This window comes from Thunnus albacares, chromosome 20 (genome assembly GCF_914725855.1).
Source record: "Thunnus albacares chromosome 20, fThuAlb1.1, whole genome shotgun sequence".
NCBI classification, from domain to species: Eukaryota; Metazoa; Chordata; class Actinopteri; order Scombriformes; family Scombridae; genus Thunnus; species Thunnus albacares.
In genome coordinates this window covers 2,875,331-2,889,289 of record NC_058125.1, presented here as the reverse complement: position 1 = coordinate 2,889,289, position 13,959 = coordinate 2,875,331, and the positions used below count along the sequence as shown (strand labels likewise).

The 13,959-nt window shown below is 39.6% G+C and overlaps 1 protein-coding gene across 1 annotated transcript; it reads left to right on the top strand.

The window, feature by feature from the left end:
- The first annotated feature begins 9,018 nt into the window (after positions 1-9,018).
- On the top strand, positions 9,019-13,959 carry LOC122971676 (nucleoside diphosphate kinase B-like). Its single transcript, XM_044338417.1, has 5 exons — positions 9,019-9,142; positions 11,402-11,534; positions 12,997-13,098; positions 13,329-13,441; positions 13,565-13,959. Exons 2-5 carry the CDS (start codon positions 11,406-11,408, stop codon positions 13,677-13,679), a joined length of 459 nt encoding a protein of 152 aa, XP_044194352.1. The 5' UTR covers positions 9,019-9,142; positions 11,402-11,405; the 3' UTR covers positions 13,680-13,959.

Below are 13,959 nucleotides of genomic sequence, written 5' to 3'. Positions count from 1 at the left end.
ATGTGTACTGTGAAAGGGGTAATTCGTAATGGCAAAATCAGGAAGAATCATAACCTGATTCTGCAGTTTCCTTTAGCCCTACTGAGTGCTTTAACGTCTTTTAGCTCATTGTTTTGGTTTTACAACCAGTGGCAGACTGGCAACAAAAAGCAGCCTGGGAACTTACTGTCAAGTGGCCCCAGTTTGATACACCAAATTCAAACTGACACAACATGTTTGTTGATCAATGAATAATCAATTTTAAAAAAATCACAATCTGTTAATTTATATTATTTGTGTTTGGCTAATAAGACTACATAAGAGCACAAAACATATCTATGCTTCAGTTAAACTCTATTGTTCATTGGCTCTGGCTGGTGGTCACACATGTCTCCATAGAGGTCCCTGCAAAGCTTTCCCTCTCTGACTCTGGTTCATCTGTTTGTTAAACAGACATCATTTGGACTGTCTGACATGAGCATTAAATATTGTTGTATTCATTAAATTCATGATGAATAGTACAGCCTTGACATAGGCAAATACATATGTGGTGTATTATGCAACATACTTGCCATTAATCTTGTAATGCAACAGTAATTAATTTGAATGAAGTCGTCCAAGCAGATCATATGAATGATGTATTGTGCTCTAATTTACTTCAGACACACTATTACAGGAATACCTGTTAGTTTAGATTGTAGAGGAAGTGTTTAACAAATCATTTTTATTGCTGGGCTGGATATCAAATATTATATGCCTTATAGGCTATAATGCGAAGACGAATTGATGAGTAGAGGAAAATCAAATTTGTATGTTGATTTTACTCATTTACAGTCAAAGTTGATGACCATTTTTTTAAACACTTTAGAGAAATTTAGCATAAACTTCTCTAAACATTAGTGCACTGAGTCTGACGAGTTAAAGCTCAGAAAAGGTCAAAGCTGCAGCAGGACTGTAGCACTGAAACCTCAAGGTTAACAAAAGCATTTTGTGCTTTAGTTAGTTCATTTAGCTAGTTCACAGCACACAGCATGTAAGCATGACAAAGAACTTGCCCCCTGCTCACTCCTCTGATGTTTCTGCCTTCTCACCACTGTCCTCATCATCACCTGCAGACTGCTTAAATAAATCCATTATCTTAGCACACTTTGTGTTGTCAGCCAACAAAGTCTGTTTTTTTTTTTTGTTTTTTTGGTGCACCCTCTCTGCACCGCCGGCCGCAAGTTTTCTCTTTTTATCCATGTTTCAGCAGCGAGTGCTAGAAACTAGCCGCCTGAGTACTTGATATTTTCAGTTTCAGTAGTGATGGCAACTGCTACCTGCTATTATGGATTGCACCAGCCATGTCACTGCAGCTAAGACAACCTATAGAATATCTGTACATAGGCTATATAAAGCCGAGGTTGGACTGGCCCTCACAAGAGTGGCCCACCAGGAAAATTCCTGATCTTCTCAATGGCCAGTTGGCACCGGTTTAAAACTTTACTGTTTTGGTTCAGTCTCACCGCTCTGTAATTCCAGGCATCAACTACATGTGATAAAAAGCATAATATGACTCCTTAAACACTAGCTTAAGGAGTCATATTATGCTTTTTGTGGTTTTCTGTTATTTATATCCTGTTATGATGTTGGATATCTATGCTAAACATGGTCAAATTTCCAAAAATTGAGGTTAATGTATGTAGAAATGCTCCCCTGCAAGTCAAAAGCCAGGGCTTCAACCTGCTCTGAACACTTTGTTTCTACATTGCTGATGAGCTGATGTCAGATCGTTATGTTGATGTATGCCCATAAATGGTCATCCATTTCTCTAAGGTTTTTGCATGTGCTGTTTACATTGTCCACTCTCATATTTAGGACTGGATTTTGGCTCAAACATGTACACATGTATTTGAGAAGCTGACATTTTGAGTAAACAATGAGAAAAAGTAGTGAAATCCTACTACTATAGTTTGTTTCATGATTTGTTGATGTAGCCACCTGATACAGCTTCTAGAAGCTAACCAATCAGAACAGAGTGGGCTCATAGGGAGGAGGGGCTTAAAGAGACAGGAGCTAAAATGGCCTGTTTCAGACAGAGGGTGAACTGAAGGGCTGCTTAAAGAGTCAGTATGAGTTAAATACTGAGTTTTTTTGAACTGTAAATCATGTAAAGATATTCCAGTAGAGCCCCAGAATATAAATATAGACCTGAAAATGTGCATGATATGCTCCCTTTAAAAACATTTTAAGAAGATTAGAATAGTATTCAGCAATGTATTCTTAAATACAGATGAGTCTATGATGTTGCACTACTACAAATATAAATATACAATATAAACAAAGTAACTTAGTAACTTAATATACGAAAAGAACTGTGTTTCCATTACACTAAGCCATAGCTTTTGCCACACTTGATAATAGTGCATTTGCTTTGGTTCATGAATGGTGGAGGGCCTGCACTGATACTAGACTAATATTGCTCACACTGACCATTCAAACATTAAAGTTCAAAGGTTTTATCCTTTAAGGGAGCTCTGGCAGTTGCAGGTGGTATCATGGGCCTACACCAGACACACACAGCATCAATTATTTATCTGCTTCCTGTATGCTCACATGCAACGAACTTTGGTGCTCCGGGAGCAACAGCTTGAAGCTTTGAATCATGAATGCAGGTGTGTGAGAATGTAATGGAATTCATGAGTGGACTGTGGGATACTAACTCAATAACTTCCTGATTTTGGGGAAAAGTGGGGCTGACAGTTGACTCTCTGTGTGTGTGTGTGTGTGTGTGTGTGTTTGTTTTGAATATTTCGAGCAGTTTCTTGATTATACAAAATCATGTGAGACAGCTTGAGAATTATTATGAATTATGTGTTTCATATGGGGACTTTTGCCCTTTTGAATCCAGACAGCACTGCTTATACAACAACACAGTCAGATGCAATGGACTGAGGCAGTATGAGCTCATCATAACCTCAATCGCAAAACAATGCATGTTATATTACAGTAATGATTCTCAGCTATGTAATGATCCCCCGTGGGCAGGTAGAGGCTACAGAGATCTACAGGCTTCATAAAAGTGAATCTGGCTAAGAATTACACTTTTTCATCTCTGTCACTGAACTCTGGAAACTGGTGCAACTCTGCACCCTGAGCATCGCAGTGATAGATAATGCTGGCAGGTGCAGCGTTTAGGTGCTGCTGGTAGGTGTGTGTTCATGTATGTGTGCAGCCTCATCCAGACACCCATCCTCAGGTTGCAGGTGGGATTTAGAGTAACATTGGCAGCCTGCCACTAAAAATTACCCATATGACACCTGAAATCCCTCATTTACCTGTGTGCAGGAGCAATTTGAGGCAATAAACCAACCTTTTTGCCTGTGAGAAATTTTTGTCAACATCATTTTACATCTGAAGCAATTCCACGAAACAGCTTTGCACTCTCACCGGCTGGGAGAACTGCCTCTAAAAGCAAAATAATGACTCTGTATTACAATCCATTACGGCACAAACAACTTACCGCTTCACATTTTCTATGAATGATGTGCCCTGCCCTCTGTATTAAACACAAGAAAGAGCACATCACAAAAGGCTGAGGCGATGCCAATTATGCTGAATCCCCAGTGTGTCATGCCTGCACACCCCAGGAGGCCTTCGTAGTAAGATGGCAACAGCAGCACAACACCACAACAACACACACGCACAGACACACACACACACACAGGCAGAGCTAACAAGCTTTCTGGAGTGGTGTTCAACAGCACTTTACCGTCAATAGTTTCATCCTCCTGAATAACACAGTGAGGAGAGAGAGGAAGAAAAAACAGTTAATCCTGGCCTTAAGCCCTGGTAAAAATAGGACTGGGAGTAGAACGCAGGAGATTAGACCAAGGGATTAACTCTCCATTTGTTTTCTAAGAGCATCCGCTGCTGGAGGTGCAGAGAGGGAGGAAGGAGGAAGTGGATGTTAGGAGATAGGAGAGAAGGAAGCAGGAGAGAGGAAGTAAAAAGAGGAAACAAGAACGGTAGAAACAAGAGAAGAGGAAATAGGAGAGGAAATGACAAGAAGAGAGGGGAGAGGAGAGGAAACAAGAGTGGAAATGAGAAGAGAAGAGAAGAGAAGAGAAGTCAAAGATTATGGATTTTTTTTGCAAAATATGAAATGTATTGGCGTTAATGTATTTTATGATAACCTGGGGGAGGATGGATAAAGTGTATGTGCGTATGCAGTATGCGTATATGTGTGTGTGTGTGTGTCTTTTCCTTGGGATCTTTTCTAGTATAAACACCAACCTTGTCAGGACCAGTAGTTCTCATGGGGACCAAAGCCTGGTCCTAATGAGGCAAAACATCCTTTCTGAGGTCCTGGTTAAGGTTAGACTGTCCACAATCAATGGAAGTCAATGCAATGTCCTAAGAAAGATAGCTGCACAAACGTGTGTTTGTGTGTGTGTGAGAGAGGCTGACCGTCCATAATTGTATGCGTGTGTGTGGTACTGTATATCTCACTTAGGGAGTTCTTTATGCAACCAAATCTAGTGGTGTCACCCAGAGGCTATTTGGAACTCTTTTCTTCTTCCACCCGTCTAATAATGAGAGTTAATGACATGCAGCACGGCCACAGTTCCTGTCAGCCTGTAGGAAGACACATTTTTATCTCTGGGTCTCATTCGCTGCGAGTGGCAGGCAGCCAAGGAAGCAAAGGCTGAAAACTTAATGTTTCAAAGCAGATTCAATCTCAGAGGCAGATTTGGTCTGGGTCGACATACCTAATATTTTCATACTGCTAGAAGTCAGGCTCAGAAAAATTCCATTAATCTACATTGAGTTAAGTGAGTGAGATAGGAATGGGAGCGCTTTAAGTAGGAGATACAGTACAGCTATTGATGGCCTCAGTATCACAGGCTGCATTAAGATGATTTCCATTCATTTTATGCAACGCCCAGTGACTTTATGTAGTCACTGGGCATTGCATAAAATGTAGTTATGTAGTGACTAGTATGTAGCTCGTACTGTGAAAGCCATTAGCTGCATATTTTAACCTATAATTCCTCTTAAAAGCTCTCCTGTAAGAGGATGCCTGCAGATATGGACGTATAAACTGTATTTACACTACATGTTTGCACGCTTTCCCCCCATAATCCATCACCAAGACATTATCTTATCATGACAGTAGTAGTGGGTAGCTTTTACATAACAGTAGCCTGGAAGTGGAGCATAATGATCAACTGAAACCAGAAAGGTGAAGATCTCACTATAGGGGCCTGTAGGAAACTAAATTTAACATTGTATAACATCATATGTATAATTGCTATGGAAATCCCCTTTTCTCTCAGTTCCCAGCACAGGTTCATCATTCATCCTCCACATGCAATAAATACAAAATCAAAACATATTGGAAAAGCCTCATACAAATCAAAACTTCCAATCTAATCAAGTGTGAGGAATAAATACTCAATGTACTGTAGCCTAATTCAGTACAACTAGCAAACAATGCTCCTGAATAGTCAATCAGACGTCACCAGGTACAGTTCTCTAAAGGTAAAGAGGAAATAGCAGCAATAACAATCACAAAAAGAATGATAAAATGCATACAGTTGAAATATTTGATTGCCATATGAAGGGAAAAAGCCATTAGGAGAAATCCTTAAACCACAAGTCCCAGAACAAAATCTGCCTGACAATTCAGCATCCCTTCACAATAAGATAAGCCCACAGCTGGAAAAATTCCAAATATGAAATAATTTTCTGTAATATACTGTTGGGTATGTATCTGAAACCCTGTTGATCAGGATGATGGCATTCGTGTGCACACGTTCATGAGAGCACCATCTTCAACCAGGAAGTGGACCTCAAAGAAAACAATTAGGAATCAAAGCAAACAGGAAACAAATGAAACAAATACTTGAATGAAAACATATTAAATAAAGCAAATGTATTAATCAACTGAAGTGGATCCCAAGTTTAGATGATGAATACATGTTGCCATGAATGCCATAAAACGATCTTGTCTTATATCAGAAAGCTGAGTATCATAGAAATGATTGACATGGTTGTTTCACTTTTTTGTGTTGGTCAGTTACTATGGTAACTGACACTGTGAATCTAACATGCTCGCAGGTTTACTTGAACAAACCCTGAGTTTCTCTCTTTCTATTCCTGCAGAATCAAAATCCTGGTTGGATATTAATTTGGTACTCAAGGACTTTCTAGGGTTACCTCTTTCATGTGCATCAGTCATTTCTTTGAACAGTGGTTTTGCCCTCACATTCAAATATTACACAGCATGAATTCACCCTCAGAATCAAACCTCTGCATGTCCTTCTTTTGTGAGTGTAAGTTCTTTTTTTATATAACACTGTGATCTGTGCACATTGATCAGAGGTTGTTAGAACAGTTCCTGCACTGAAATTGTTTATATATAGCAATAATGTGTCCCTTTAGAAACATAAGATCGATGAATAATTATTTCTATCACTCATAATGTGATTGATTGCACTGATTGGATATTGATTGAATCATAGTTCTCATGTTATATTGGAGATTATATGTTTATATTTCTGAGTGAGCAGGATTGTGGTGATTTTAAAACTAAATGTAGTTTGAAAGTGAGTTTTTTTAAAGCTTGTCTTTTGTGTCTTAACTTGTTTTAACAGTATTTCAGTGACTGTTTAAATTTACTACATTTGTTGAAATAATCCAAATAGATGTCAAAAAATGTACTCAGTTTGAACCCTGATGCTTTTTCAACTGCAAATCACCAAACTTCATTTCTGGATCGGAGGTGATCTTACAATCATGTCTCTATATATAATATGTCTTAATCTTAATCTTCAACTATATTTGTCACCTTCAGTTGCTCCCTCCTGTGTTTTGTCCCCATCAAAACTGAATAAATATATTTAAAATGTAACATAGGCTATATACTAGGGATGTGCCTGAATACAAATACATTATTTGGCAAAACACAAATAATTTTTTTATGAATATTTGTTTCATACCAATATTTTTAAAATTATTTGTTTTCGGAAGAAAAAAAACCATGTCAAATACCAGCGCACAGTTCTGTTACATTGCCATCTCAATCTCTGTCCTCTGCTCCACTGTTACGTCTATCAGCAGGTCTCAATTATGGGAGTCACATCCACCTGCTACATAACGCACATTTCCTAATTTGGACATCACTCTCGGCGTTTAGGGTGCTCACCAGAGATAAAGCTGAGCTACTGACACATGCGAAGTGCTCCCAAAGGACCTTTCTCCTTTCCACAAAGTTAGGTTGTAAAAAATAAGCAATAAATGAAAAGTGATAATCACCTTTGAAGTTCTTCCCTACACATTACATGTTGTGCTGTCTCTGTGTTATGGGTGTATAAATAGGTAGTCTATGATCAGGGAGACTCCAGTTGGAGACCCGGTGTGGGGACTTCCTTTGTAGGATAGTTTATTCATGAACACGTATTATAGCACTCTAATTTTCTAAAATTAAAAGCATAATAAAAACAAAAACAGGATTTTTAAGCCTCTTTCCACTTTTACAAATACAAATAATTTTGCTGCCTCAACAAGTACAGATACAAATACAAATGCTGGGTCCTCTGCACATCCCTAATATATACACAGTAAGATTCCACCACTTTATTATCCATTAAGGAAATTCAGGTCTGGTAAATGATGAATGAATTAATGGACTACACTGAATAAAACTCTATTGTGTTAATTTACTGCCATTTTTTCCTGCTCTGACTCAGGCTCGTTTTTGAATGATAAATGCTCACAGTCTTCACATGCATTAATGTTTCTACCTCCACTGGATTCAAATGGAAGCTCTGCCTTTTATTTACCTGTTGTCATAGTTCACTGAACTAACTCTGATCAGCTGTCCTGGGACCCAAAACTCCCAGTCTTCTATCTCAGGTTTCATCAACTTTCTTTTGCTTTTTGAGATTGTTTAGTTATGTGAACAAGTTTTCCACTTCAACTGAAAAAAGTCTGACATTGGGAACATTGTTTCTTTGTCTTGATTTGTGGATATGATATTTCCCTATAGCAGACAAAAGTAGTTTTACAGCCATCAACCATTTTATAGTTATAAGCATGAACAGATGAAAATAAAATCATGCATTTAAGAAAATAAATCAATTTTCTAAAGTAGCTAAATATGAAGAAAAACACATCTGACCATTGTTTATAGAGTAGTAGCAGTTAAAAAGAGGTGCAATAATGATTCTAATTCAGATTTACTAAAGATAAAGGAGAAAAAAATCAAATAAATGAAATTTTGTTGACCTCCAGTCAACCTTGTGGTGATAGCTGTTGTACATGTGATGTTTTTTCTTATATGCAAATTGTTACACCTATAGATATGTATTCCATCCACACAGAGTCTTGGGATTTGCCCACTCTAGTGGCCATCAGCAGAGGAGCTTTTATCACATTAATGAGTGTCACTGGATTTTTTTCATGTAAGCAGTTTTGCACTCGACTTGTAGTGATGTGTGCTACAACACTGAGAGGCTCGTCAACAGGCAGCAGCACAGATATTCTTTTTTAAACTATATCATAACACATTCCATTTCATCGCAGTCCAAATGTTAACCAATGTGAATTGAAATTATAATCAAGTCTTGTAACAGGAAATATAAAAGAGATGGACAATAAAGTAAGATAATAATAACAAAAGAATAGTAAGAAGATTGATTAAAAAATATAGATATAAAGGCAATTATGTGTGTTTTCAAACATGTAATTATTGTTATCGATTGTACATATACTCTTTATGTTTATGTGTGAAATCATGAAGAACAGAGAAAATTATGGTAGTTTCTTTGAAAATTACATTTTTTAATTTTTTAATTGAAGATTCATTCACAAACATGAAGGCATACAGTAGAAACCGACAATAAACACCTCCCTCTTAACAAACACAACATTAGATAAGAAAGTAATAATGAGTCTGCACTCTTCCATAGTTGCTCTAGAGGTCGGCCAGAGCAAAATTGTGAGGCTTCCACATCCATGGTGCCTTCGCGACATTACCATGCATCATTTTTGGCCCCAGTGACTCGCCGTTGCGTCAGTCTCCGCCTTCACACATAAAAGCCGGATGCGCAGAATCAGTAGGTCTTCTCCCGCATCAACCGGAGCAACTGCAGACACCCAACCAGAGCTTCATTGTCAAGTAATTTTCAATATTCTTATTCTTGTATTATTTGTATAAACTGTTTATATTAATGTAATTCTATTGACCTTGTTGTTGACACGGCCGAGTCTGGTGCTAGCTTTCATTAGCTTTTTGTAGAAGTCTGGTTTTTCCAGCCAGTGGTTGTAACTTGGCTGTAAAACACTAATTACAGCAGTGCTATAATACGAGGCAGATATAACGGGTGCGGTCTTAGCGCAGTGAGGCGTTTTCCTTCCGCGCCGCTAACGTTACTCTGACATGTTGCCTGGAAGTGTTTTTTTTTTTTCTTCCTTTTTTTTCTCTCTTTTTTTTTTTTTTTTTTTTTTTTCATTCTCCTCCCCGCAGCAGCGCGGACAAAAGGCCATGTGGCGTCTGAAGGCCCGGGCCTGTCTCCTTTATGCTGCATGTTGAAATGAATGAGCTGTGTCGGCATGTAAGGAAGCTGACATTTGCTGCTTTGGCCTGTGATTGCAGGCTTCATACCTGCTGTCACCTGCAGCCGGCACACTCAGTGCTGCAACACCTTAGCGTTTTAATGTCCGGGGGACACGTGGCGTGCTGATAAAACAGCAAAGATCAGCCCAGTAACTGTCTGTACCGGCAGGTCATGACTTTTGATCAGACCCGATCAACTCTGAGGCAACTCTCTCGTTTCTCCGTATTCCCACTCTCTCACACCATGCTCCCGTGTCGTGATTATCTCCGTAAATCTCCTGTAGTTCCTCTTCGGATTTGCACAGTTCTACACAGAGCTGTAGTGGAGACTAAACGGCGCTCAGCCACCTCTGTCGATCACGTTACAGCTGTTCGCTCAGACTGGTTTCATACTGCAGTTTCTGTTGTAGCTGTAACATAAATGAACACTGTGTTCTCATGACACACTGAGGCAGCTGCTACTGTTAACAAACCACCGCCCAGGACACACGCCAGCAAGAAAAAAACCTCTAAATATTTAAATACTTGTTAAATGATGTTCATGATGAACTGCAGGGTTTGAGTTATTTATATTTTAGCCTAAAGGCATTATTTATTTATTTATTTATTTATTTATTTATTTATTTATTTTTCTATTTTTATCCAGGTGGGAATGACTTTAGGTAATGTTGCTCACATGAGGAACCGGACTTGGAAGTCAGCCATTGTGTAATCGAGCTCATGACCTGAAAGCAAGACTTTAAAACTTTACCAGTGTAAACATTAGTTTATTTACAACTTGAACAAAAGTCACAAATTAGTCACCACCTCGGGTTTCCTCATAAATAAAATAAACCAACTATTAGCCTGTTTCATTATAGAACAATCACATTATTTTTACTGATCTGTAACGTCTGAATATTTCACTACTGAAGTTTCCTGGAAAGAACTACATGACTGAATACAGACTGAAGGGAAACTTAAAGAAAAGCTCCCTTCAAATCTGAAGTAAATATTTTATTATTGCAAATTGAATTCCTATGTTGCCTGTAGACACACTTCACATTAGTGTGTGCATGTGTAGCTGACCTGCTGTTCACTATAGCAGGGCTGTAACTTACAATAATCATTATTTATAACCTGTAAGTGTCAAAATGGTGATAAATGCCCATAATTTCCCAGAGCTCAAGATAACATGTTTTAAAATGTTTTTTTTTTTTTTTTTTTTTTTTTTTTTGTCTAACAGCCCAAAACCCCAAATAACTATGAAAAAGAGGAAAAACAACAAATGCTGCATAAAGTGTTTCATGTGACTACAGTTAATTTCTGTTCAATTTTTAAAATAAGACTCACTGTTTTGGCTCCAGCAATAAGGTGGCGTTATTAATTAAAAGTGTGCTAAATGAAATCAATACATGGTTCATATTATGTACTGCTTTAGAAATGAGCTTCCAGGAAATTGGCAGGAAAGCCTCATTTGTATAATTGTTAGACAGCAGCCGCAGATGACTATCAGGCCTGGCTGTGTTCATGAGGTGTGCTGCGGTGCGCGTAGGACCGGTGTAAAGGATAAAGGTCTGTGTGGGCGGAGCTGGCAGGCAAAGTCACTGCAGTGCAGCAAAGGTTATCACTGTCAGATCTCCGCTTACTGGGGCCGCGTCGTCTATGCATTGCTCTGCGCGATGGGGTCGGGGCCCTCGGCAGCCGGCCCCACCTCCGACTGTGCCAAATGCAACCAAGAGGCGTGAGTCACCGTCTGGCTTTGTCCCTCCTTCAGGTCTTCCCTCAGCTTTTTTTTTTTATCTCTCTCTCTTCATTCTGTTTTGTTCTGCTTGCTTTCAGAATCATGGCTGAGCTAAAGGAACGCACATTCCTCGCCATCAAGCCCGATGGCGTGCAGAGAGGTCTCATCGGAGACATCATCAAGAGGTTCGAGATGAAAGGCTTCAAACTTGTTGGCCTGAAGATGCTCCACGTAAGTTAACAGTTGATTATCTGTCATGCATCTGCTTTTATTATTAACCTCGAAGGCCTGGAGTCATCTGCTTTCATAATTGTTACCGGTTATTTTTAGTGAGTATGCACATTATCTTGTGAGTGTGCAGAGCGACCGTTAAGACCTCCGGTGAGCTGATTAGCTCGCCCGTCTATTCCTGACTGTAGCACAACCGATTAGCAGAGAGAGTCGAGGTCTGCTGATCCTCTAATATGTGATCTGTGACAGAGGGGCTGCTTAACCTTACCATGAAGTGTGTGTGATCACTTACTGTATATAGCTGCCTCATATTATGCAAGAATTAGTCTTGAATAACACCTGTCTGCTGGGTCTGAATGCAGAAAATGTCACGTTCTGGATAAGTGAGGTGAAGTAAATTAACCCCAACGGCTCAGATTAGATAGTTGGTTCCTCTAGTTTCACTTCCTGCTGCTCCACTAAGCAGCACAGACACTGCTCTGATTATTCAATATATTAAATGTCGTCTTGCTTCTTGTCTCAATAGACTGTAAAGAGAATGCACGTCTACTATTTATAGCTATTGTTCACTTGACTTTCACACTGAGTCAGTCAGATTTGACAGCAGTAGTGATATCCGTCCTCCAACATCAGATCAGTAAAGACATCAGCTTATGTGGACTGGTGTGACTGGAGTCTTAAGGTAGCAGTGTCATGTATTGATCATGTGACCAGGTGTGTTTTTTAAGCTTGTCATGTCAGCTGGGAATGAAACAGGATGTGGTGTTCAGGAGGAGGGAGGGCTGTTAGTTCAGTGTATTGAACTCATCCAGCATCACTGGTCAATAACAGCCTGATAGCTGTCATGACTCTATGTAGGACACCAGCACACATGTTTAAATGTACCATGTTTCTGAGCGTTTAAGGCTTAAAATGACAGGAGCTTAGTCAGTAGGAGAATAGTATATTGTGTCAGTGTTGGTGTGTTTGTGCCGGACCAGCAGCCCACTGCGTTTTACTGCAGTGCAGAGGATTTAGGATTTGGAAACCTTGATTTGATGCTGTATTTTTGCATATTGATGTTGGAACAGAATGAGAGCTGCAGATGTGTAGTATTAAATGTCTTGAATTAGGTAAACATTGCAGTAATCAGTAGTCAGTACATGTCTCTTTATGTACTGTAGCTTGGTGACAGTAGTCCAGATCCTGCTGCTGCACTAACATGCAATGTCATAATTTCAACAAGTTCAGACATGATTACTGGTTTAATGTACTGAATGTCAAGAAAGTTATAAATCTGCAATTTTAAAGAGGTCTGAAAAGTATTAAACAGTCTATTTTATTTATTTGGTTTGCAAGAAGAATCCAGTTTCTCACTTTCATTAACAGGAAAGACTGACGTCTCTCCCAGTGTAGTAAATGAAATCTAGATTTCTAGTGCACGTGTATAAAACTGTATCTGCACCTTGTTTCCCTGCTGCAGGCCTCTGAGGACCTCCTGAAGCAGCACTACATCGACCTGAAGGACAGACCGTTCTTTCCCACCCTCATGAAGTACATGAGCTCTGGTCCAGTGGTTGCCATGGTAAGAGACAACACATTGTGTGAGTGTGTGTGTGTGTGTGTGTGTGTGTGTGTGTGTGTGTGTGTTGAACCTGAAAGCAGTATTTCAGGTTCAGCAGCTCTGCTGCCTGGCTGTTGTGGAAAATGAACACCCACAACTTGTCTTACAGAAATGTGTCGTTCTGAGGAAGTGCTCACATAACAGCTGGCTTTATCTCCCATCATCCCTTTTTTTTTTGTTGTGCATTGCAGGTGTGGGAAGGCAAGGGTGTGGTGAAGACAGGCAGGGTGATGCTGGGTGAGACCAACCCCGCTGAGTCCAAACCCGGAACCATCCGAGGAGACTTCTGCATTGACGTCAGCAAGTGAGTGTTTGTAAAGATCAAATGCTGTGGAATCAATTTTAATGAAGATATTAAGGAATTGAATGTGTTTTGTTTCTTGGATTGTCTTCATATTGCTAACTCGATACGTCGTCCTCTTCACAGGAACATCATCCACGGCAGTGACTCAGTGGAGAGTGCCAACAAGGAGATCTCCCTGTGGTTCACACAAGAGGAGCTGGTCAGCTACAGCAGCTGTGCCTTCAGCTGGCTCTACTGAGCTCACCTGCCGCAGACCTCACACTCTGGTTGGAAACCAGTGAAACTTTTGCCTCAGATTTCCTGTTTTCACCTGTAGCCTGCCTACACATCATCATACTGTACACGGATCTGCTCACTGCAGAGGTCCGTGTCTAGTCCGGATCCATTCCCAAGCTCCATTCCCTTTTAGAAACATTCCATTTCATTCCATGAATATTCAGTTAATTACATGAACTTGTCTTTGACTGTCAGTTTTGTTAAAGGTGATCTGCTTTCCAATAAAATGCTCACAATACCAA